The sequence below is a fragment of the Lathamus discolor genome, chromosome 1 (genome assembly GCF_037157495.1).
Source record: "Lathamus discolor isolate bLatDis1 chromosome 1, bLatDis1.hap1, whole genome shotgun sequence".
Classification (NCBI taxonomy): domain Eukaryota; kingdom Metazoa; phylum Chordata; class Aves; order Psittaciformes; family Psittacidae; genus Lathamus; species Lathamus discolor.
Window position 1 is genome coordinate 158,440,647 of NC_088884.1, and position 26,515 is coordinate 158,467,161.

At 41.7% G+C, this 26,515-nt stretch overlaps 1 protein-coding gene and 1 long non-coding RNA gene across 3 annotated transcripts in view; both read left to right on the top strand.

The window, feature by feature from the left end:
• Window positions 1–26,515, top strand: part of CTBP1 (C-terminal binding protein 1) — a 256,911-nt gene that overhangs the window by 88,157 nt on the left and 142,239 nt on the right. Inside the window, exon 1 of one of the 2 annotated variants that reach the window (XM_065661113.1) lies at window positions 8,097–8,169. The exons of the other annotated variant lie outside the window; for it this stretch is intronic. Within the exon in view, the coding sequence (XP_065517185.1) occupies window positions 8,163–8,169 (7 nt within the window). The 5' untranslated portion in view covers window positions 8,097–8,162. Of the gene's footprint in view, window positions 1–8,096; window positions 8,170–26,515 lie in introns of those variants that run through there. 2 annotated transcript variants of the gene reach the window in all.
• On the top strand, window positions 8,348–25,559 carry LOC136004575 (uncharacterized). Its single transcript, XR_010608540.1, has 2 exons — window positions 8,348–8,602; window positions 23,067–25,559. It is a non-coding gene; the product is annotated as an uncharacterized LOC136004575 (long non-coding RNA).

Consider the following 26,515-nt stretch of genomic DNA (forward strand, 5'->3'; position numbering starts at 1 on the left):
ATTCTACTTAGTTTTAATATAAACACTTTTCTGCTAAGTGTTTTGCAGAACAAAGGGAAAAGTGTGCTTGTATACATACACACAGAGGCAGTTTTAGTGATGTCTGATATAATACTGCATCAAGGGGAAACAGCTGTGATTTAATGAACCCAAAGCTAACAGAAGTTCATAACTAGGACTTTGTTACTGATGTTGTTGGAAGGGTTTAAGAAAAGCCGTCTCACGCTGCACACATGGCTTCAGAATTTAACAGCTGAAGTAGGTCGTGCCAGGAGGGAGGGTTGTGTCTGCAAAGCTTCAGAGCTGGATCTCTGAGTTCTGTGTAACTGCGTAATTAAAACACAGCATTTGGTTGAGCACGCCTCGGCAGAGGTCCTGCAGCTACCCGTGCAGAAATCCCATCCTTTTGGTGATAGGTATGTGTGCGTGCTGGGAGATCAAGCCAAGGATCTTCCCCTTGGGACAGATCAAGGTTCAGCATGCCGTGACCGCATGCATATCGTGGGTTCAGCACCTCCGGAATGGTCTTGAACTGCTTTAATGACACTGTGATTTAATGATATCACTTGATTGTTCGAGGGATTGGAAGACAGGTACAGGCAAAGACTCTGGTTTGATGCCCTTTACTGGCTGTGGTTCTAAAAATGCTTAAAACTACTTAATTTCATTTTTCTGGCAGAACCATTGTTTTTGTGGCTCTGAAGATTCCATCGTGCCAAGGGCAGCCATGTGATGTGTGGCACAGCCTCTTGCACCTCCTCCTCGGAGGCTTCACTCTTCATTTCTAAACCACCATGGTGTTTTGAAATCCACGCGTTATCTCTTGCTCCAAACCCCCCCGAACACAACTAGAAACTGAAAAAGCTTCAGCTCAGCCCCCAGCTCTTATAAGTGTGAATTTTATAGAATACTAAGGAGCTTATTGTGAATTAATTCAAGACTCATAAAAGTTAGTATTTACTGCTTGTAGGCTTCTACCTTAGGAGCTACCAGAAGTGAAAAGACAAGCTAAGGGGTTTTGCCTGCCTTTTGAAGGTCAGTGGGACCTTGGTATTGGAGTAAAGCATCCACAAAGTGTGAGTGTGACTCCAGCCACAGAGTCATATTCCTTGGTACGCATGCAATGTTGTTAAAGACCTGGAGCCAGAACATGTTACTTATGACCATCTGCTGAATAATGATGTTGCAGTAGATACGGTCTTCATATAAGCAACCATTGGAACACTTTAATTCTATGTATCTTAACTCTTAGCCTAAAGATGAACCAGAAAGCAGGCAGGGTGGTTGCAGCTGGAAAACGTGGCTAAAGAAGATCTTTTTCTTCCTGCATAAATTCACTGGCATCCAGTGTTATTCAAAATGAACTAATATTTTTCTAAAAGGTGTGGTGTGCAATAGAGGTTACCAGTGGAGTACAGAGCCTGACTTGCTTAACGTGGATCAACTGGCATCAGTAGAGGGGCACGGCTAATGACAAATTGGGAGGCATCCTAAATATAGAAGAGAATCAGGATATTGTACAGAAATAACTGAGATGACATTGAAAACTGGGCTAATAGAAGTGGAATCAAATTCAAAATGCATAATCGAAGGTCATGTCTTCTACGTGAGTAATAGCAGAGTTCTGTAAAATAGGAACTTGCAGCAAGATCCTCATTATAGATAAATAGCACGTGGGTGATCATGGGGTGTGCTTTAGCAGTCCCTGCGATATGCATAAAAACAAGTGAACAGAATTTTCTGCTCTGTCAGTGTGAGTTTATCATTTCTGAACAGTTTTAACAAGTAAGGTGGAGAGACTGTTATGTAAGAGAGAGACATGAGAAGTATAGAGTATTCATCCTTGGAGAGATACAGTATTTAGCAAAAGAACTGAAAGCCACTGGCTGCAGAAGGGAAATATGGTACCAACAAACACTGAATGAACTGAGGCTGAATGCTGGAAGAGGGTTCCTGATGGGCAGAGCACCCCAACTCCACTATAGCTTTCCAAAAGGAGAGGTGGCAAAAAAATACAGGGATTTCCTTAATGAGGGAGTTCATGAAAGGAATTATTTTGCTTAGTTCCTAAAACATCCCAAAGGAATTCCTTCTCAGATCTGTGCTTCCAGGAAATGCATTAGTGCCGGTAGCTCTGTTTAAACTATTTTCTTTCTGGGAAAAGTGTGGATGTTCACTGCTATGCTCAAGATAACCTACTCTTGGAGTAAAAGCCCATTGTGAGAAATGTTGCTATATGAGTATCTTGATATGTAGGCTAAATGTGTAATGTTTAGAGAAGAATATATTTAGCTAATGGATTAAATATGTCACCACAATAGCATGTACAAAAGTCCTTCAGAAGGAGCTCAGAAAACCCCAAAGTCCAGGGAGGAAAATTTAGGAGGAAGTAGCTGGGTTACAGATACTCATTTCTAGATGATTATCCTATTAGTTGCTGATCTGAGGAAGCTGATACATTCTCAAAAGCCTACTTTAGATTTTAGTACAGTATCAACTGTTTTCTTCAGTTCCTTATGGTCTCAAGATTGCACCCATGAAACATCAGCTATGTTTACCAAAATATTTTCAAATGTAGATGAGGGTTGCAACACGGGGAGATAGTTCAAGGAAGGAAGCGTGTCTCTGGTGTTGACAGCTTTGCAGAAGGATGTGAATGTGCGTGCACAATGTTCAGAATCTTCATTGTAAGTAAAAAGAAAAAAAAACACGAAAAGATCTTTACTCTTCCAAAAAAAGAAACCCACCCAAACCCCCAACCCTATCATTATGACAGATTTGGACTTAAAAATAGCATTTGTTCTTGTGCTGTAAATCGGAAAGTATCGAGGCTTTTCATGGTTGCAACATATTCTATCAGCATTAAAAACCAGTGTGGAAAAAACAACTGTATTGGGTTGCCATCTTTTTGTTTCTGTGCAGAACATAAATATCTGGGAATCCAGGGGGTTTAAGCGCTATAATAGTGAAAGGAATAAGAAAAACTTAAACAACAACAACAAAATTAAAACTATCTGAGTTCATTGCTATATAATGTTCACTGCATAATGAATGCTGCAAATTTGACATTTTAATCATAGAATCATAGCACGGTTTGAGTTGGAAACCCCCTGCCACGGGCAGGGACCCCTTCCACTAGAGCAGGTTGCTCCAAGCCCTGTCCAGCCTGGCCTTGAACACTGCCAGGGATGGGGCAGCCACAGCTTCTCTGGGCACCCTGTGCCAGCGCCTCAGCACCCTCACAGGTAGGAACTTCTAATAGCTAATCTGAATCTCCCCTCTCTCAGTTTAGAGCCATTACTGCTTGTCTTATCCCCACATGCCCTTGTCAAAAAGTCCTCTCCAGCTTTCTCATCAGCCCCTTTCGGCGCAAACAAGTGAGTAAAAGAAATGTTCAGATTGCTGAAAATACAGCAGTTTCCTCACCCCTCCCCAAACCTGCCCATGGTGCTACCTCCTGTACAACCTCCCTTCTCTCACCTAACAGGTTCTGGCATGGAAACAGCCAGGTGTAAAGCCATGCAGGTGGGACTAGAGACTCTGAAGAGCTAAGAGAGTTAAGACAATGCCCTTAAAGCAGTGCTTCTGTTAAAGATCTACAGTGTTATCCCATGTCTTGGATGAATATCTTGGTAATTGGATGTATGAACAAAAGAAATGCAGTAACCTGTTTGAGTGGCAGCCCTCTGCAGCATGGTAGAGATTTAGCAGAAGTGTTGGTTCCTTAGAGAAACACTGGTCTGCTAAGTCCTCTGCCAAAGAGGAAGGTGCTTGCTTTGGGTCAGAACAGTAGTGCAGTAGTCGTCTGATTTGAATATGCTTTTCATTGAGTGATTTAAGATATTCAGTAATTGTAGTTTCCAAGAAAATAATGAGGTAACTTGGTCTTGAAGTACTTAAAAAATGATTCTTGCATGGGATCAGACCAGAAGTGCCACCTATCCCAATGTCCCATATCCAACAGCAGCCAAGAACAGACCAACTCTGTGCAGTATTTCTAATACTTCCAGCCTTCAGGTATTTTCAGAGTATGGAGTTCTGAACCTGATGCAGCTTCTGGTTGATGCTCCTTTTGACTCCTTTGAACTTAGGTCTTTGCACTCTAGTCTAGGAAGGTTTCTAAGACAACGCACCAGGATCAAGTGATTGGTACCATGCAGATAAAGAGCAGTAGTGAGCATTTTTGACCACATTTTTGGCCAGGCTTACAGATATTTAGGCTAGAAACGTTGTCATTCTGGGTGATAAGGTAAAGATGTCCCGGTGGTTTTGATTATGATAGTTAACATTATGCACGCAGCTACATTTTAAGACTAAGTACGTGCATGTGTGCAGTCTTAATATCAAGGATAAATTTGTGTAATTATAGCTCATAATTTGTCTACGTTGCAGCTATTTTTGAAAGTTAAATAATTGCTTTCGGAGGGAGTGGTAATTTATGGCAAGAGAAAACGCTCTCGCCTCATCTTATCTGGAGGGTGGTGGGTGTAATCCTGAAGCTGGTCCTGTTTGCTGCTTCCCTAAAATATGCTTTGCTGCTCTCTGTAGTCACGTTCTGGTGACTGAAAAGATTCATGGCAGTGTGGGTATTTTCTTAGTAAATGAAATTATAATAGTGTAGAGCATTTGTAAAAGATTTAAGTAAGTGGGAATATTTGGGTACATTTTCCAAATATTTCCAGATATTTCATTCTGAAAGAAAATAACATTTCATAACATATTCTCGGTTGCTAATAATATGCTAGAGAATAGAGATGCTCCTTTTTAACCGATCTAGGTTGCCATAGTTAGGGGAAGACAGCAGCTCATTGAAGTAGTAAGCCATTTTTAAGGAGCAGTGCCTGTTTATTAACTCAACAATGTTCTATAAATGATGAGCTTGAAATGTGGGCATGGCCTTTGAGAAGATGAATGTCATGAGAAAGAGCTGATAGAATTATAGCTTCAAATACGTTCCTGTTTGTGTTTAATGTATTATTAAATGTCATTTGTTTGAAAAAGGAATTCAATTCATAATGGATCTAGTATAAACAAATAATGTTTTTATATTACTTAGGCTCTGTTTGATTTTTGTTCCATGACGGCATTTCAGAATTAAGGTTCTATTATTTATTACCTAGAAAGAAGGATGGGGAATGCCTCGGATCGTGTATTTAGCTCTGAAATCCATGGAAGTTCAGAAGCTGGCCAAACATTATGGATTTAAAGTACTCAGTGACTCTCTGCAAGTATGAAGGTACGCTTCCAGGAAATGCTGGATGTTTTACTATGAAAGAAATACTTGGAACATCTGACAAGACCTCACCCATGGGACGATTGCCCAAGAGCACCATGAATGTGGCATTGTTGAGGATTAAAGCTAATTTTAGGACAGCCTTCTTATGCTGTTGGTGTGGTGTAGTCAGGATGCAGAGACTGAGCAGTACGGAGTTTCAGGAACTTGCAATTGCAAACTGTAGTAAACAGGATCTCAGTATTTTAAATTCTTCAGTCTGGATCTGTTTCAAAGCTGCACAGCAACAACCTAACCAGCATAAGGGAGACTGAGGGTGTGCCTAAGTGTTCTCTTCCCAGAAGTAAAGCCTTTGCCATAAAGAGATGCTCCATCTTCCTCCCTGGGGAAAGATTGACTTCTCCAGTACCTATACATGAATTTGGAAAAGCCCCCCTTGATGTATTTCTCAGTAGTGGAAAATACCCTTCTTGCAGGAAAATGCTTTACCACTTGTGTAGCTTCAGTCCTTCAAGTCCAATGGGATTCATTGTATTCTGAAGTTCAGGCTAATACTTAAAAGTTATTGAGCAGACACAAAATTTTGATGAGCAGTGTCAGTCTATCAGGTTAGACACTTGTCTTCTCCTTTAAAGTAAATTTTCCATCATCCTAAACGTACTAGAGATCTCTGTGTACTCCAGTAATGGTGATTGCTGAAGTCTGACTAGTTAAGGAATTAATTTGCTGTAAATATTCCCCTATGTAGGTAATCTGGTTTTATTACTTTTAACACCAAAATCAGCAACATATTGGAAGGAATAAATTACAAAGCAAGGAGAAGTCTAGAAAGTAATTATTATGGATATGGCAGTGAATTCTCTATCCACCACTTCAATGATGGGTTTTTTTCCTCCTTTTTGTTACTTTCAGCTATGCTTTATAAAACATGTTTATAGACTATGTCAGCAATGTTCTTCCTCAGTTGCTGTTGCAAAGACTATTTTCGCAGTTTATCACAAAATGCCAGATTTGCTCAGCATGTAATTTAATCTTATGCTTGGAAGCATCCCCATTACTTGGTTATCATGAAGTTATTCTTTAATAAAAATGTATGCTTTGTGATCTATATTTTATTAATTTGGTGAGTCGGTTTATCGATTGTTGCAGATGCCATGAATGTATAATTTGTCACAGTTATCGGTTGCCTGTCAGCACTTCGTAGCACCACAGAGTTCTTGGCTCTTGGGGGCACCTTAGAAATAAGCCTTTCTTGATCTGGGAGAGAAAAGCTTTCTCCTGTAAATTATCATCAAGACTTGGGCTGATATTGGGTTTATCACTTCACTGCATGTATTATCCTGTATTAGCCAAACGCTGTGACCAGATTAATAACGTGGCCTGTTCAGGCAAGAGTGTTCAGCAAATACAATTTAGTGATTTTAAATGCTGGGGATGAGGTCAGGAGTACAACATTACGAATGGGAGGCACAGATTTTCTCACTCTTTTAGTTCACTCTAAGCTTAGGAATTATTGGGGTCATGAGACTGGAAAAACAAAAGAAATATCTGAGTTTTTTTTTTCTCCCCTCTTTTACAGTTGATGTTTTTCTGCTGTAATGTATGGCAATCATGAGTTTTGTTGATTGAAAAGCTTTTTCTGGGGGCAATGGAATCGTAGGATCACAGAATGGTTTGTGTTGGAAGGAAGCTTAAGGCTCATCCAGTTCTAACCCCCTGCCACGGGCAGGGACACCTTCCACTAGACCAGGTTGCTCCAAGCCCCTGTGTCCAACCTGGCCTTGAGCACTGCCAGGGATGGGGCAGCCACAGCTTCTCTGGGCACCCTGTGCCAGCGCCTCAGCACCCTCACAGGGAAGAGCTTCTGCCTAAGAGCTCATCTCAGTCTCCCCTCGGGCAGGTTCAAGCCATTCCCCTTGGCCTGTGTCTTCCTGTTCCTATAAGAAGTCCCTTTCCAGATTTACTGTTGGCCCCTTTATGTACTGGAAGACTGGTATATGGTCTCCCCAATGTCTTATCCAGGCTGAATAATTAATGAATCTCAGTTTTTCTAAAAATAAAAATTATTTTTTTTTAAAAATAAGACTGCACATGCAATGATTTATATATATATTTAGTAAAGCAGATATTAATTTCCGGAATGGTTGTACTTAAGAAGCTTACCTTGCTAACAGTTTTGCAGCGGTGATGCACCTTTGCGTGCTGCAATGGTATGGCTCAAACACCTGCTGGTTTCGGTTTGGTATTGTTAAAGGCTGGGTTCTGCACCCTGGCAGCTTGTTCTGGTCACGCACGTTGTGTATCGTGTTATTAAAGCCCAGTGCCTGAACAAACACTCTCTGAGCCTCAGGTTTCGCCTGGTTGTAGGAGTTTTGAACTCACGCTTTCCTGGGCTTGGAAGTGGTCAGCGTGGGGTTATTCTTTCACACTTGACAGAACAAGTTAAGGAGCACTTCAGGTGCTGCTGAGATTGTTGGTATGTATCATGTGCATTGGGTACATGAAATGTATCGGGGAAAAGGCTCTCTCCACAAAAACAGAAGGAAAGAGGGAAAGAAAAAAGGGAGGAGGGGAAAAAAAAGAGAAAAAAATAAGGGAAAAATGGAGTGGAACAGTAAAAGAGGAATGAAGGTGGAAAAGGTAAACCCGGGGTTTGCGGAGGTGAAGCCTGGCCCTATCACTTCGCCGCTCCCGCAGCACGTTCCCCACCTCCGCGCCGCCTCGCCGCCGGCGGCCGGGTAATGAGCCGCGCCGTGGTTGGCGGAGGGCTGGCGGCGGGCAGCCGCTATTGGCTGCGGGCAGGCGGCTCCCCGCCGCGATTGGCTGCGGGCGAGCTCCTCTCCGCCCCGGTTGGCCGCGCCCGCCTGCCCCGTATTTTCAGCAGCGGCGGCGGCGGTGGCTGGCGGTTCCGGTGGGCGCCGGCGCGGCGATGCAAGGTGGGTGCAGCGGCGGCGGTGGTGCTCCGTCCTGCGGCCGCAGCCCGTGATTTACCGCTTGGGTTTGATGGTTATTTAATGGTGGTTGTGGTTTTGTCCCCCCTCTCCCTCTTTCTCCCGGCTGCGCCACCGCGGTGCGGCCGGTGCCGGGGAACGCCACGTCCTGCGGGTAGCGCAGCCCCGGAGCCTGGGTGCTGGAGGTGTTCGTGTGCGTCTGTCCCTGCGCTGCTGCGCCAGGCGCGCCGTTCCGTAGGAGTTTGCCCCGGTAGCGCAGCCGGGACGGGCTTAAAATGCGGGGTGCGGTGCGGATGGAGTCGGCGGTTTTACCGGTAACTGTGCCGGCAGCACCGGGCGCCGGTTCGGAGAACTTCGCCAAGGCAGAGGCCGCGCTGCGGGAGCCTCGGGTCTGAAAATCGGGCGTGAACAGCGCAAAGTACGTGCGAATCGGCTCGGAGGTCCTTACATCCCTGCTGGGAACACTGGGCTCTCCCCATGAGTTTATTCCTGGGGCTCTGCTCAATATTAAGTTTCTGTTTCCCCTTGTAAGTGATAGGAAATTGGTGCCGTTATGGTTGCTATCCGAACATGTTCGGTTTGGTTTCAGCTTGAAATCATAAATACGAAGTTAAGCACTCTTCGTTTTTATCCTGCTTTGGAATTCCTCGGCACAGTTCAGGGGCAAATTTGGGTCCGAGTTATTTTGTCACATATCTAATCTCATCCCTTTTCTGTCAGTCAACTGTATTATTTCTTCTGTATGTTTCGCCTCATACCAAAATCCCATTCCCCTTCCTAAGTTCTCAGTTTCTAGTGGATTTCATGGCAAAAGTTATTACAGATTGAGGTACGTTTTAGGACAGAAGAATCTGATTTCACAACTTTCTCTGTGGCATTTTCTCAGAGGAACACTGCAGTTACGAGTGGGTTCCCCTCTTCTTGTGCCATCTAGAAAATTCAATACATTGTATAGCATCCCCAGCTGGATGGAGGTAGTGCTTGAAACTGTTGTGTTTCAAGCTAGCATGTTATCAACATATCACAATAATTTCTGTGGTAGAAGTGTCATTTTAGATACAAATAGGTGATTTTAGCAGCTTAAAAATCAGTGCCTATTGAATGTTTCTGTTGAATAAAATTATCACTGAACCTTTAAGGTACTGTATGAGAAATCTGGGGGAAGTCAGTGGTGCTGTTAGTACGGTGCTGTTAACCCCTTGCTGTGTCTTGCAGAGAAAGAAGGATGCCTGTGGGTCCAGGTCTGTTGCTAGGCCTAAAAACAGGGTATTTTTGTTGCTACCCCAAAGCCCTAGGAAGCAGTAGAGGTTTGTCTGGGGAATGATGGAAGAATTTCAGTCTAGCTTTACCTACTTCAAGCAGCCCTGGTGTGGGAAGCAGAGGATCTGTGCTGCTGTGAGTTTACATGTCCTCATCTCTCACCCATGGGGGCAAAAGCAGCCTGAGTGCCCACAGGGACCGTGCCAGCATGATCCCTGTTGTGAAAATCAGGGTGAATGGGAATGGTACCTGTTGCACCACCAGTGATTTGTCAGCTCCTAGGAGAAACCTGCAGGCGTATGATCATCTACCCAAATCACTTAGATCTTCTAAGATGATAGATGTCTAGGGAGTTTAAATTGAATTAAACAATATATTCTGTTCAAATGGTCGTGGATGCTTGAGTATATGAGAAATATAGATAGCTAGATGTAAAGGTTTTTTTATTATAAAATGAATATTATTTATACAGGCTATATGTGCTTTTAAAATGAAGCCGGGTCCAGTTCAGTAACTACTGTTTAAAACCATTCATGTGTTCCTTTTATTGTAATTTTCATATTGCATATAAACTTCTTCAGAGTACCTTGAGAAAACAGGCAAAATAATGTCTGTGCTTAGTTGATACCTACCGAGAGTTCTTCAGCCTAAATAGCAAACTGATTTCTAAGAGCATGTACACAAGCTGCAGCCAGGCTGGCAGGCGTTGCCTGCTTGTGGTGGTAACAGAAGTATGAAAGATGACGTGAGTACTGCAGGGCTGGATTACCCCTCCACACCTCCTGCTTGTGTCTCACCCAGGCAGGTGAGAGCCAGCAGATGGAATCTTTCCTTTCCCTTTGGCACAGCACCGGCTCGCTTCTCTGGTACCACTGGACCCAGTGGTTCCATGGAGCTGGAGAAAAAACCCTTGTTGTTGCATACTCTTGCACTTAAATTAGTAAATGTTATTAGTAAGTGTCCATAATGACCTAAAGGAGATGTATGTTGTAAGAGAAAGTCTTTCCATATATAAGGAAATAACAATCTTAAGTATTTTTCTAAATAACCAAGCATTAAAAAAAAAAAAAAAAATATAACAAAATCAGGATAGAAAAAGTAAAACTCAGGATTTTTTGTGATTAGTTTCTTCTCCTAAGTGTATGAGCAGGATGACAATTTAGATTCCAGTATATGCAGGCAGACTCACGTGCATACAGTGAATCTGCAAAACACAGGTTACTGAAGGATCAGCATCAGTAAATGCATAAATCATAGATCCATTAGAAAGCAGTCTCTTACTCACCTATGTGTCTGACTCAAAGATCAATGTTTTAGCAGGTATCATTTAGTTGTTTTCTTGCTGATTTTTGTTTTATTCCATTATCACGAATTTGTTGGGAGGAGAAAAAATGTTTCCTTAGCAAAGTGTGAGGGATTATTGACTCTAAGGCTGTAGTTTCTGTCTGATGGCAATATGACTTGTAGTAGCACTTTTCCCTGATAGCGGTAATGTTTATTTTGAAAGTATCATTTTCATATTTAAACACACGCAGTGTTAGATTGGAAAAGTTCTAATGACAATTGCATGGCATGTTTGTTTTGAAATGGTTATGTTGAATGATGGCAGAGAAATTAATTTGTAGTTTTCTAAAGATCTGTGATTCCTATATCTGTTATTTAATGGAGCTGTGATGTTATCAGTGAGCGCTGCCAGTTCAGTATAAAGTGCAACGTGTAACGTTTTCTGGTGGTAGAGTTGCTCTAAGTGGAGAAATAATTTAAGCGGTACAAGGGTTTTTATAGCCCTCTTGTCACAATTAACTGTGTTTATGAAATATGAATTTACACAACATCTGCCTTTTGGGGCTGGCTTTCCCACTGGAGCCTGCTTGCTTCGCAGACCAGCACTGTTGTGTCTAAAGCAGCATGGCAAGGCAGGGCCGACTGAGCCTGTGCGGTATTTGGACAACCAGGACAGAGAAATTAGTTACTTGATGTGTATTGTTGGGAAGCTTGTGCAGGAAATGCAGGTGGTTTTAAGCCTGAAACCTTCTTTCAGTTTCATTTTTAGGAGGGAGACTTGCTTAGGCGCCACGAGGTCCCTTGACCTGTAACTGGTTCATCCCCTTTTCGCTCCCTGTGGTCCCTGCTTGTCCCCCTAATTTCTGAGCTAGGGCATAAGCAAAAAGGGTAGCACATGTGGCATGCCCGTGGGGTGGGATTTGGGGTCTGGCACAGGCCACTGCAGTTCATCGTCAAAGTGATGGGTTGTCTCCTGGAGACCCCTCCTCCTCTATGTGCCTGTAAATGGTCAACCCCCTTGATGGAGACAGAAGGGAAAAACTGGCGTTTTATATGGTTACACCTACTCAATTTGTCTTGTCATTGTCCACTGTGTCTATTACTGCTTTATTTTCCTCCAGCACTTGGTGTTCTGCCTCTCACCTCCCCTGGCAAAGCTCAAGTATGGTCATTAATGTCCAACTGGTAAAATTTTTGTAAGCATCACAGCAAAGGCAAGCTTACAGGAAGAAAAAGTAGCTTGAAAGATGCCGGTGTTCCTCCTCGGTAAGGGGTAGCTTGTGGGAAAGACACAGAGGTGCTTTAGGAAAGATGCAGTTTCCCATCATGGGCTACCTTGGAGCACAAGTAGCGTTTTGTCCCAGTGAAGAATGAGCACAATGGTGAGAGGCAGGGAAAAACCTTAACAATTGTGTACCACCTCTCCCACTTTTCATACATCACTGCTCTTGACTAGTAAACGTTTCAGGTCTGGCGCTGTCCCTCAGGGCAGAAGCTGTGTAATGTGTAAGGTTTCAACCTAGCTGGCACGTCAGGATATGCAATATTCAGTACATGGAAATTGCTCTGAGACGTTCACAGTAAGTGCTGTTGGCACAACATCCTGCAGATTTTGAGGCACGATATGAGTACTCAGACTAGAGGTTGTACGGCTTGGGAAGCCTGGTGTGACGGTTCACTTGGGCTGTGGAAGCGATCTGAGTGTTCACTGCTATTTTTGCCATCATTATTCATGGCAAAATAATTGAGGCTGCTCATGCAAGCAGGCTGTGTTGTCTTGAAGAATAGCAGCAGACTGTGCCATGTGTTACCTTCACATCTGAAGTTTAGAAGATGAAGTAAAAATAACCTCAAGCGTTATACTGAGGCGACACCATCCAGCAAAACCTCCTTGTTCTTGTACAGGTATTTAGTCCAGCCTCTGCTGCTGCCTCCTGAGGCTTTACTGCTAATTGTTCTCTTACTGGTATTTGCAAATTATTATGGTTGCTGAGTCAGAGTGAAAAATGATGTGCAACAGGTAGTTGTTGTAGTGGAGATCAATCATATTATCTCAGTGCTGGTTTAATCTGATGAAGGAAGGAGTCCAAACTAGGTAATTATCTCTTTGGGTTATCCTATAAAATAGGAATAGCCATCATCATAAAAGGTGCTTTAAGACTCACTAAATATTTCTGAAGCACTTAAGAATCATGATTTAAAAAATAATTGCCTAGTAAATTGTCTACTTAATAAAATGGAAAAAAAATAAAGGATCTAGAGTGTATTAGACTTCATAATCACTTCAGTAGATGCACGTAGTTTATTTACCTGCTCAGTGACAACTAACAACCTTTGCAAGCAAATAGTTCTGGAGGAGAACTGTATTTGCAAAATGAAATTATTTAAATGAAGGTTTCCAGTTCACCAGTTTAAATTACTTTTACGTTTATGATTTAGGCTTTGATTTAAATCATACTTTGTACTGTTAATGTTCAAAATATATCATCAACACTGAAGCTGTGAACACAAAAGACGTTCTTGGCAAGACTTGCGGAATGTAATGTCAGTATATTTCTCTGGAATACTAAAAATTTAGAAAACAAAACCTTCTTCTCAGCACTTGCAGTGTTTCATATCTGAGACAAGAAAACAAAACAAGCTGCAAAAGATTGGATTTCAGTCAACAGAGTAACGGGTGGCTCTTGCAGGGCCTTAATACAGGAGGGAGAGGGCAGGGTAGAGGTACTGCCAGCATGTGGCTTTGGGGTCATATTGGAGGAATACTTATAAAGATTTGTCTTGAATAAATAGCACATCTTTTCATCAAGTAGGAAAGGACTTATTTGCCATTGCTTTTGTTGATTTGGAGTAATACCAAGAAAGGAACTTGTTCTGCGTTACCAGCAGGAACAGTGCGGAGTCGAAAGGACTTCTGCAGCTTTTTATTCATGTATTGTTCTGCCTAGCAATTAGATAAACAAATATTTTTAGATTGTCTTTACATTTGACAGATTGGCTTTTGTTTTTCTCTCCGTTTGGAGGAAAAAAAAGCCCAAACAAGCACCAAGAAGCTGAGATTGTTTTCAGTCAGTAGGGAAGTTTAGAGCAAAGTTCCTGGAATTTGTGACTCTTACTCTTTTGTTACCACAGCTAGGAATATGAAGGGCAAGGTGTGTTCCTTGGGTGAAAATCGTGTCTAAATGCTCAAACCAACCCTCCTTCTGAGCAGTTTTATGTGGATCCCAGTGCTGTGTGGTCCCTGGGATGTAGGAGCTGTAGGGGATGCTCAGGGAAGCGCATTGCAAGCATGGTGTACTTACCTCTTCTGCTTGATCCCTCTTGGGTGGTGAAAAGGAATGGGCTGCTCTGTCTTTTCGTGGGACCCATATATGCTCAAGGATTTCCCAGAATTGAATGCTTGTGAAATTAGGAGCACAGGAATATCTCTGGGCAGGGATTTACTAACCCTTCATTTGCCTTCAGGAAAGGTTGCAAACAGGGATCTAATTTGCAAGCATTAGGAAATGGCTTTAAATAATTTCAGCTCCAAATAATGATGCTTTAAACTGTGGTGTGTGTTTTTATCTTTAAGGAGTAAATACCAGATTGCATATGTAGGTACTCTAACTAGTTACATAAGAACTAAAACCACACCATTAAATTACTGTTAAAACTAAACAAAAAGAGAGAAAACCACTCTACCACCATTTGGTGTATGGATACCTGAGGTAGGTTTTTAATATTTCAAACTACTGTAATGTTTCTGAACTGAATTGCTGTTTGAGTGATCCATATTATAACTGTAGGTTTGTACCTTCGCATTCTCATTCTTACTCAGAATAACTTTAAATAGAGTTGTTGCTGTGGTAGATATTGGTACTGCACTTAAGAAACCAAGATCAATAATCCATCTATTGATGGGGATAGGAAATATTAATTTAATAAAATTAAGTATTATTTATTAAAAATAAAGCACAGTAAAAATCCATTATATGATTAATTGTTCAGAAATGGCATTTGGCTCGTTTTGTACCCTCTTCAGTGGCCAGAATGTCAGTGGAGGCTTTGTTTAAATGTTGTTTCTCTGTTTCCCCCCTTCTCACCCACACATACACCTGTTCATCGAGTCTTTTGGGTTTATTTAGTTGGGCTTTATGGCTTTCTCCCTCCCCTCCTTCATTCAGTTAACTGCTTGTTGTCAGCAGTTCTGGCACATCCCCTTGTTTTCTGTAGGCTGCCCGTGGAAAAAAGGCTCGTTTCCAATGGCAAAGAGTTAATCTGGCTCGGAGTTAGATTAACTGTTGCAGTAGCTCATGATAAACATCTGTTGCAGTACTCCCAGATGAGAACATTGCCTTCAAGAGTATTTACTGCGCATTTTGAACCCGTGTACTTTGCTCGGGGTTTAATTTTTTTTCCCTTCCAATTACTAAATTCTTTCGAAAGGACATAAATCCAGAGAGTCGATCTCGGAGACTGTGTTTATTTTACGTTACAGAGAAGGAAATGTGATGATTGAGTTGCTGTTCATATGTTTGAGCCCCCAAATAGTTCAGAGTGGAGTCAAAAGCGTGTGCATTCCTTAATGAAAACCAACTACGGTCGCTGGCTCCTGGGAGCGCTGCCATGTGTGTCAGTGGCCTGCTCGCAAGCAGCCGGTGGAGCCTTCGGATGCCTGGCTTCTGAAGTGGCCTCCTGCGCTGTGATGGGCAAGATAGGACTGGTGGCGAGGGAGCAGAGTTAGGCTTGGGCCTGGAACTGAAGCCTGGGTGTATGGTTGGAAGAGTTTGGCCAGTGGCACTTGGGACTTTGCCATTGAGGAAACCTTCTCCTATTTCCTGGAAATATATTTATATATATTGCTATGATTATTATTATTTTTTAACTTTTTTGAAGTTTTTAAATTCTAGATTCAGGTTAGCTGTAAGGAAGAAGTTCTTTACTGTGAGGGTGGTGAGGCATTTGAACAGGTTGGCAAGAGAAATGGTAACTGCTCCATCCCTGTCAGTGTTCAAGCTCAGGTTGCACAGAGCCTTGGGTGACATGATCTAGTGTGAGGTATCCCTGCACATGGCAGGGGGTTGGAACTGGATGATCTTAAGGTTCTGTCCAACCCAAACCGTACTATGATTCTATGATAGATTTAGTGGATCAAATAATGATTAGTTTCTCCTGTTAGCTCTTCCAGAAGTTACTTCTTGCGATAGCCGAGGATCAGGAGCAGGCAAGCAAAGCAAGTTTTGGTAGCTTTTCCCAAAACATGAACAACCTTCTTCCCCACCCTGCCCAAACCACAAAACCTGACTATTCTTGGCATCTCTTGGAAAGTAAGGTTGGAAAACAACATGAACTATCTTAAATGGTGCCTGTTTCCTGACAAATTGGTTTTGTTCCATATGCTAGTAAGGATGATGCTAATAAGAATGAACTCGTATTCAAAGTATTTTAACCTATAATTCTCAGCAGGTGAAAATATTTTGTGCTGTATTTCTTATGCTCAATGTTTCCTACCACAATCAAAGAAAATACCTGAAAACTTTGCATATGTGCTGATCGTCACCAGAATTAACTCTTTTTGAATAGTAGTCTACTGAATGTAGATGATGAGGTGGGGGACTTCCATAAAACAAAGCTGCTTGTAGTTAAAATGCAAGAGTCTGTAACTTTAGTTCTTGCTGTTTTTCTTAGGTCTGGCAGAAGCACTTGTTTTAGCAATAAATCTGTAAGAACAGCTGCACCAATTCAGATCAAGCATGTCTAATTCAATATCCTGTCTCTGATGGCTTTCAGCAGCAGGTATCCAGGGAAGGAGACAAGAACAGTGATAAAGTGGTAAAATCTAAGGTGGGATTTCTTAGTTTACCAGTTTTGTGGTAGTACCAGGATTTTCAGAATTTGCTTCCTAATCGTAATGCTAAAGTGATGGATGTGCAGTACATAACAGGCTCAACACTGAGAGCGACAGGAGGATAAAAGAGAAAAAATGCCTATGGAAAGTGATAGTATGTGAAAGAGAGAAATAATGGGAATATACTGGGAAAGCGGGGAAAATGAGGGCTATAATTACTGCATAGTATAAAGAAACGGCAGAAAATGTTGGTTGCTTACGCAAGAGGCAAGGGCCTCCTGCATCGGAGCCTGCTGAGACCTTGCTCTGATGGGTTTTCAGCCTTTGCCTGTGTCTCGTCATTTGGGCATGGGGAAGAGTAGGACATAACCAGGACATGGAGGAATAGTTGGCCTCAGCTTGGTTCAAGGCCACCTAAGTTTGTGGAGGGCAGATGAATAAAGTGTGAGAGGAGAAGCACATGGCAAAGGGGAGCAGGAGTGATGGGAGCGTCAAAGAAACCTGTAGAAGCTCTGGATTATTCTCTGACTATAAATACCTACCTATTCAACTTAATGAGTAAGATTGTCTGTGTAGGAAATATCTTGTGCAGTTTGCACTGAATCCCTTGTATCATTGCTGTACTTTTCCCAGGCTCCAAGACACCCAGGTTTTATTTTTAGTGCTACTCTGGGTTCTGTTTTATGGCAAACCTGCTCCAGCTTGCTGCAGTCATTATTGCTAAGGCCATCTACATAGCAACTCCAAAATACTGAAAGCAGCGTAAATAGTAATAAATTATTTTGTCTTTGTGTGGCTTAAATGTGCATCTAGGATGGACTTGTTCTTGGGTCACGTTTTTAATGCTATAGAGCAAAAAACATGATGAGCTTTACATTATTGGCATACAGCTGTAATGGTACTGTACTTTAAATAACAGACATGAAGGCGTTGTGACTAGGATATTGTTGCTTTAACATTCGCTTAAAAGTAGATTTTTAGGGAGCTTTTGCAAAGGTGTGTGGAAAACTGTTGTTGACTGTACAGTGAATTCAAGAATAATACCGATGAGGAGGTGGCACAGCGATCTGCTCACCAAAGTCATACTTGCAGCCATACTGCAAGTTAGTATCAAACTTGACAAAAGTATCAAACTTGACAAATTTGGGTTTTATTATATATATCAGAATGAAGAGAAGATGTTGCATTTGAGTACAAAAGGGTAAAAACCATCTTGAGTTTAGACACAGTAAATCCTCTGAGCAATGGGGTTTGGTGCAACCAGAAAAAAAGGGGTGCTTATGGGTGACCCTATAGAAATGATGGTTTCATCTGTAGGTGAAGATCAAGTAAAGGAAATTTTTCAGCTTGTAGACAAGATGGGTACAAGATGAAAAAATACAGACTGGGCATTAATAAGTTGGTATTTTGATATATATGTATTTAAATAAACAAGACCAGGTTGGATGGGGCTTGGAGCAATGTGGTCTAGTGGAAGGTGTCCCTGTCTATGGCAGGGGGCTGGAACTGGATGAGCTTTATGGTACCTTCCAACCTAAACCAGTCTGGGATTCTATGATATTATAAATTAATACTATCGATAGTATAGTGTATTTATAATATTAGAGCAAACTTTCCTGCAGTTAAGGGAGAACAATTCAGAAACAGCCTGACAATCTAGGACCTAGAGTGACTAAGAAACACCATGCGTTTCAGGATGGAGTTTCATTTACCTTTTTAAGAGGATTATAGGAAATTGATCCTTTCTGTGTTCCCCACAAGGCTTTTCCCAGCCTGGCATTCTCAAATCCAAGGAGCCTGGGATCTGGGGCTGGTTGTCTCAAGTACATACTGTAGAAAGTGCTTTGATTTACACTCCATTGTTACTGTGGCAGTAGTGGACAGGGGGAGTGCAGGAGTGAGTTGTGCTCTCTCCCTCTGTCAAAGCAGTTTAGCTTTTCCACTGATTATCTATGCTCCTGGAGAACCTGAGTCTTTGTACACTATTAGTAAGCAAAATGATAGCAAATAAATTGAAATGCAACTTCCGCAGTTTCCACTGTGGAAAATAGCAGCTCTAGCGAGGTGTATATAAAATAAAGTGCAGTAATCTGGCGTGTACTTCTTACTGTTACTATGCAGCTTTGTATTGAAAGGTTTATAAAACTAAGATGTCAACGTTTTGCCTTTCTCTCCCCTCATTGACAGTGTTTCTTCTGGTCTTTTAAAGAAGTCATACAACTCCCTTAGAATAAACGATCGTTCCCCAGCTTCAGTCTGGATGCTTTCTTAAACCACAGAGGGATTTTTTTAATGGACGGGTTTGTATTTTCTATTCTGATCCAAAATCCTTTCTAAACCTCCCAATGGTTTCATTGGCATGGGAAGGTAATGTATAATGTATGTGCTGCGTCTCTGCATTATGTATTTAACATAAAAGAGAATTAACCCTTGAATTTCAATCTTCATATTAAAAATTTTACTTTCCCTCTATCATACAGAGTCATAGAATGGTTTGGATCGGAAGGGACCTTAAAGCTTACCCAGTTCCAGCCCCCTGCCATGGGCAGGGACACCTTCCACTAGAGCAGGTTGCTCCAAGCCCCATCCAACCAGGCCTTGAGCACTGCCAGGGATGGATTCCAGGGATACCCTCATAGATTGACTTGACTTTCAAAAGAAGATTCCTTGGAATCGGAGAGGAATCTGACAGCACTTTTGCACATCAGTTTACAGGAACTTTTTACACTCAGACTTTATTGCCTTCTGTAATTTTGTTGTGGTTTCTTTAGTAAACTGAAATAGTCCCACACTTCTCTGTCTTAAATGCCTCTTGTACTGCATTGTTAATGGGCCTGTTAGTATTATTAAAGTATTAACAGAAGAGTAATTGCTGTGTTCTGATCATATTGAGTCTAAAAAACATTCTCATAGAATATTAATGAGAGCCTTTTTACATGTATGAATTATTGTTCTTAGGACAGAAAATTAAACTACAAAGAAAAGGAAGTACCATTCTGGAGGAACATAACAGTAAAAATCAATAAGCCTTCGATTTAGTTTCTAACTCCATTGCTCCTCCTCTTCTCACCCCATTTATGCTTCCTGTATGTGCCTCAGAAACTCAGAAACCTGGTACCTGGGCATGACAGAGGGGCTGGGAGCCGAGTGGCAGTTTTAACAATGAGTGTTCCTTTTCTGTTTATCTCAGCCTTAAATTACTTTAACCTTATTTAGTCTTAAAAACTGTGACTATCGAGCTAATATTTTATGCAGCATTGAGAGGAACTGGCAGCGCTTTTCATTGCTATGCAAAATGCAGCTGGGGAATGGTGGAGAATTAACAACACGGAGCTGTGCTGTTGGGAATGCGAGCAGTGGTTTATTTTCATTTCTGTCATTAAATATCTTATTACCAGCTATTTGTTTTTTCTTTCCTCTCTCCCGCAGTGCTAAAAAGGGGTGATTACTACATGGTAGGAATTGTACAACTGCTGGAAACTGCCTTAAATAAGTGACCTTCGGGTGACCTCTGCAACTGCTGTTGTTTTTTCAGGGCTAAGTTAGTACCTCTGTGATCCTCTTGCTTCCATCGCATCTTATTCCATGTTGATACCAAGTTGCTGCCTTGCAAGTGAGATCCAAATATAGGAATATTAAGACAAACAGTCTCTTGTAAATATAAAGGCATCAGTGCATAGTAAAGCTGCAGAAGCGGTTTCTGGGACTGGCTTGAGCATTAAAACTTTGCAGTGTATGAAGTGTACTATAATTTCCCAACTGTTTTTGGTAGCAGTTATTTCTAAATAGGCAAATGAGCCGCCGTTGCAGTTCTTGGCTTTTTGCAGACCCGTTGATCTGAATGAGAAACACGGAGCAAGCTTTGGTTTGTGAGATTTCAAATGAGCTTCAGTTTATAGTCTAAAATGTGTAATTTCTTTTTGCGTCTCATATAGCAGCTCCTTGTCATCCTTTACTCTCCCCCGTCTGACATCAGTTTCTCTCTTGTCCATTTAAAACCGAAACTTTGAAAAACTGCAGCTTTATACTTTATATTATTCTTCTACCCCGGAGCTGTTTTTAGTGTCTTTATTGCAAGTAGACAGATGGTGATATTTGGTTTCCTGTCAGTTTTAATGAATATAGATAGGAGTGATAAGAACATTTGCTTCGTTTAGCAAACTTCCTTTTCTGGCTTTTAATTAATGAAGTGCTCACTGGTGTGCCGCTGCTTTTGTACAGTTCAATCTTTTATACAATTCAACTTGTGTCGGATAATAAAATAGAGGATGCAAATAACTTCTTCCCTCGGTATCCTTTAAAGTTTGCTTACACAGATACTGCAGACATCAGAAGTGTAATGTGCTCGTATGAGCTGTCACAACAGCACTTAGTGTTTTGGTGATACTTCCTTTTTATGAAAAGAACCCAAAGGAAGTGGCCTGTGGTGTTCACCTTGGGTGAGGTTCAGCTCAGATTTGGAGCACGTTGCTTCCAATGCAACTGCTTAAATGTCTACAGCAGAAAAATTGACGAAATAGAAAATAATTCCTTGGCTTATCAAGCTGCTTTTCTCTTTTGCTGCATTTTGTCCTGCTTTGGAGAGAGCTGGAACATTAATCCTGATATTGATTTTCTTTGCAAATAGTTTGATTTCTGTGTTAGCTTAGCGCAGACATCATTTTAGATTCTTGTAAACTGGTTTAGAGTCCATTGTTCCTAAGATCTTTCTCCAATGTTTAACACTAAGATTTTTCCCCTTTCTTAAATTCAATATTGTGGTTTTAATACCGATTCAGTAGCGGTGCGTGTAGCCCAAATAAGTAATTTCTGCCTTGGCACAGCAGTTTGCATTCTTTAACAGTAAAAGTAACCACGTCTGTGTGCATAAAAATATTTGAGTGGGTAAAGCCTGAATACTGCCTGCAGGTATAAAATCTCAGCTTTAGCTTTGTAGCTGTAATAGGATAAGAACCTCGATGGAGAGAATGATTTGGGGTGAAGGACAAGAGGGTGACCATTGGGAAGATGATTTTCTTTACGCATCTGATTATAGCTCATTCTGAAGAAGCTGATTTTAAACTTTCTTGTAGCTTTGTACCCCTGTTTTTCTAGTTAGAAAACGCACTTGGTTTTGTACTTCTTTTCAGAACTTTGTTTTGTTGTAACCTTATAAGGATAGGATTTGGTTCCCTGATGGCAAATCTGTGCAGGGGAAAAAAAGTGGATTTATTTTAGCAAGCTGTTTTAAAATACTCCAACGAGCCTGTTAGGAGGCAGAAATAGTTATTTTTTTATTATTTCTTTCTGAAAATGTCACTAAGTGCAAGCCTTGTTCCTCTGGAAAACTTTTCTCTCGGTGAAAGATGCCTCTAATTTCCATGAGTTAAAAACAAACAGGAAATGTTCTCACTGATGCATTTGGTTGGCGAAGGCAAATAATCAGGTGCTTTTGCTGGGTTTATTGCATGAACGGTATTACCCCTGCAAACACAGTGGCTGAGGTTCTGAGCGTGTTCTTCCTTCCTGAATGTCACCAGTGAGGAAACAAAATCACAAAAGGCTACCCCAGACACAGCTTATGTTTAAATAAATAGTCGCTTTCTGTAGTTGTGTTCAGTGTCGGGAGGTTAACAGTTCTCATCCCCATGTTGCTGTGTGCAAGGGTGATGGGGAAGGACTTGCTGGCCATTTTAGAGAGAAATGGGCGTCTTTGTTGGCAGCTGTAGCACGGTGCCTTCTGCTTGGGTACCTGGAAAATTGTTTGTGTGCTGCAGGGACAAACCCTGTTTTTCAGCTCACAGACATGTTTGGGTACCCTGTCTGTATTATGAAGGTCCCTTCCGGTGAAGCAGAAGTTAACCTTGTTCCAGGATAGCAGTGCAGAATGCAGGGTCAGTTTGTCCCTCATTATTGTCCTTGCAGAAATCAGTGTAAACAGAAAGTGCATCGTGGAGCCTTAGAATTTTTAGACAAGAACATTTTAATGTTGTTAGTAATAATATTCGAGTTGTGCTTTTATTTCCTGCTGATTTCTTGCCATCCTTCAGGAAACAGCACTGCGCATCTTCCCTTTTACAGTAAAAGGATGTTTTCTGATGCATGTAAACTGATATGCACCGCTGTATTTGACATAGGTATTTGTGAACTTTATATGAAATCCACGCTTGGATTAATGTGAAAAATAAGCAGATTTGATTCAGACTGAATAAAGCCTCTTCCCTCTCAAAGGAGACCATAGCCTATGGGGTTTATTTTTCTTAGCATTTACTTCTTATTCTCCAGATGTAGTTGCATGTTGCTCCTTTTTCAATATTTGCCCAAATCTCCAGCAGTTCTTACTCTGTCGTATCTCCTTCAGTCATGAGCCAGAAGGAAAAAGAAAGTCATCTCTGGAAAAGAAAACCCACAGGGCTTCATTCCCTTCCCACGCCCCATCATTTTCTCTCCACAATTTTGAAGATGTGAAGCAGTTTAGATCAGCGTTCTCCATCATTCCTTTTTCCTAACCTGATTCCTCTTCTTGCAGAGAGAAAGAAAAAGGAAGATGCAGAAGAGAAGTTGAAGAAGGAAGGAAAGAAAGAGGAAAAAATAGTGGAGAAAATCAGAACAGAGTTGGCTTTTCTAAGAGGAGTTTTCCAGGAAGCAAAATGTGCAGCTTCCCTCCTCTTTTTCTTTTTTTCCTCTGTTTTTAGCCCATCCCAGATACTGCTATTTGGAGATAAGTGGGTCAGGCAAAAGGGCATAATTAATAGTGATTTCACAGTTGCTGTGGGTATGGGAGAGTGCAGCAGGAAGGGTGGATTCAAGGAAATATTGGCAGCCTCTCAACGGGAAGCTCTTAGCTGAGCCATGGGTTTCTGTGCCCATCTTCTGCCACAAGACTTTGGGCTGTGCCAACCAGGTGGGAGCTGGATTAAAGTGGAAATAGAGCAGATGGTGAAGTGCAGCGCATCTAGACTTACTGAATTAACTATGGGACAGTATGTATTTGTGGGAGCAGCTGGGGGAAGGATGGATCAACCCGCTGAGCAGCATCATAGGGAAACAACCAGTAAAGTACCCTGATCAGGGACATTAGAAAATGGGGCACATCTTTTATATGTCAAAGATCCTGAGCTTATTAGCAAGGCGTATTTCTTCTGGCCCACATGTGCCTCCCGTTTTTATTACCCTCAAGTGCTTTGTTTCCTCTGGTTGGTGATCACGTATCATCAACGAGGCGTGTGTGGGATACCCCTTGCTTCTTACAAGGCCAGCAATCTGTGCATTTCTGCTGAGGGTTGAACTCAAGTTTAACATCTGAAAATAAGGAGATGGAGATAATACACCCAGGTGCAGTTTGAGGATGCTGCTGCAGAGGAACTGCTTCCCAAAAAGCGAGCTATAAACCCTATAGTGACATTGCTGTCATAGAGGATGGAAGCACACTCTACTTAGTTGTTTGAATCAGCTTTCTGCAAAGTTTGACTTGTATTTCCTTTTATTCTTCTTTTCCTGGTGGATCAAGGTTACTGTGAACAACTGTACTGCATTGTGGTTAGGGGACAGTGCTGTGGCTTTTGATGCTCCTGAAGCCCCATCAGTTCATTCTGAGACCTGGCACCCTGTCTTCTTCTAAGCAAGTGGAGCCTCCTGGCTTCCAACAGCCTCTGTGCTTGGATTACATACCCCCAGCATCACCTGCTTGTGTTGCCACCAGTGCCTTTTTGGTTCTTTTTCAGCTCAAGAACATACTGCAAGAAAAGCTTTTATCTTGTTGAAAAGGAAACGCCTGAACAGGAGCTTTTTACATCCCTATGACTCATTCAACTCAACCTTGGAAATCTGGAGCAGCGTGTCCTGGTTGCTGCAGTAGAGGCTCATAAAGATTTACTTCATCCAGCTGGGACCTTTCAGGGCTGTGTGGAGACCACTGAACCGCATCCCTTGCTGGAGATGGGTTGTTTGCGGGTGTGGATGATGTCCTTGCAGAAGAAAGGCAGTGTATGGGGTGGCCCTTCCCTGATATGGAGGAGGAACATGGCACCTTGGGAAGATGACTTTTTTCTTGCCTCCAGGAACATAGTAGATTCATGCTTTTAGATCTGTAAATCTGCTTGCGGGTACTAACATTTTGCAAAGTAGCTGGCTGCATACATCTCTTGCTGTTGAATGCAGAGGATCGGGTAGAAGAGTCTGAGGGCTTGGGTTGTTTTCTTTAGATCAAGTCTGTTTTCCAGATTTTAGGACATTCTTCATCCTGCCATTTCTCCATATGGGTCTAACAATGTTATTGCACCTTTGTCCTTCACATGGAAAATAAAAAGGTGATTCTTTCTGTGGCTTTACTCATGATATGTTATGATTAAATAACTTGATCTTTACTGTCATAATTTGAAATACTTTGGGGTTATTGTTTACCCCCAACTTCTGGAAGGATTTTGAGGGAAAAAAACCTCATTTCTGTAAAGGCAGCAGCTCAGTCATCAGCAGGTCTGTTCCGAGAACAAGAGTGTGCATGCCCACACAGGGGCACATTTGATTGTCTGATAGGCCTCAGTAACTGGTATTTTCCTTTACAAAAGACCTTCTTGCTTAATACTGGAGACCTATATAATCCATTCTTTGAAAAACGACATCTGAAAACGGCTTTGTTATCAAAGACAAACTTTGGAACATTTTGATTTTTCTAAATTATGGTATGAGGACAAAGGAGATGAATTGGAGCTTTGCAGTTTCTCCCTGCTTTATACAAAACATTTGTGCATCTGCATTTTTTTTCCATATGTTGAAAGTGCCATATGGAGAGGTCACTCTGCGTTTCAGCTTGCAGATGAGATAGGCTGGGAGGAGGAAATCACTCGAAAGTAAATGGTTTTTCAGCAAAAAAAAAACAAACCATCCCAGAAGTGCATTTGTCACTTGGTGGACATTTATGCTGTTGACTAATAATAATGAGTTGTGGTATTGTAACAAAGAGACATTGGTGTGGGACTTTTTGTGAAGGGGAGAAAAGATTACATACTTCGGAATAATGCTGTCTATAAAAGCCAGAAAGCTTGAAGGCAAATAGAGCAAGCTGGTAAATGGTGCTGTGTATTTTTAGTAGACAGAAAATGTTGGTGAGCAACTGTAATTACATCTTTTCCATGCAGTGGGGAAAAAAGACCTGAATCGTGCCTGCGTTGATAAAGCCAGTTAAATTTCAGGGGATTAAAGAGAGAGAAATGAAAAGAGTAAGGGAAGAAACCAGCCAAGGAACCCTATTTGGCAAAGGCTTGATGGAGGAACCTGGTTGGAATAAAGGCCATTGGGAAAACATAAGGTAGATGACTTCAAGGTCATAAGAATGAATTGTGTTCCTCATCAGTTTTATTTCTTTACTTTGTCAAGTAGAAGTTGCACAACTTGCATTTAGCCAAAAATTTCCAAGAAGAGCAGGAAACAGATTTCTGATGATGCTCTGCTGTGGCCTGATGGCATTATCTGCTGAGAGGAATAATTGGAGACTGCTGAAGTCTCAGGGGAAGGATGGAGAGCGAAGTGATGGTTCTGCTGTAATCCCATTGAATGCACATTCTGTACCTCTGCAAAATTCACTGTTAGTTTCATCTTGAGGAGTTTGAGCTGTCAGCATAAAGGTGATGGAGTTTGCTCACATCAAGGAACAAGATGGGCAGAGAAAAAGCAGGATGTCAACATCTGAACCTCAGTGGGTGTTGGAGGAGGAGGAGTCGTTTCTGGAAAGGGAGGAATATCAGAAATAAAATAGGAAGGGATAGCTTTAGGAAGGTCAAGGCTGAAAGACACCAGAAGAGGTTAATGATGTAAAAGGACACAAGAAATTGGAGGAGGAAGAGGCTGTGGCAGATGTTTTGGATGAGGAGTTCTGCACTAACCACCATTTGCCAAGGAGAGGTGGCAGAAACTGGAATATAGGGCTGGAAATCAAAGTCTGTTCTTCCTTAAAAAGATTTCTCCTGGTTATTTCCTCCC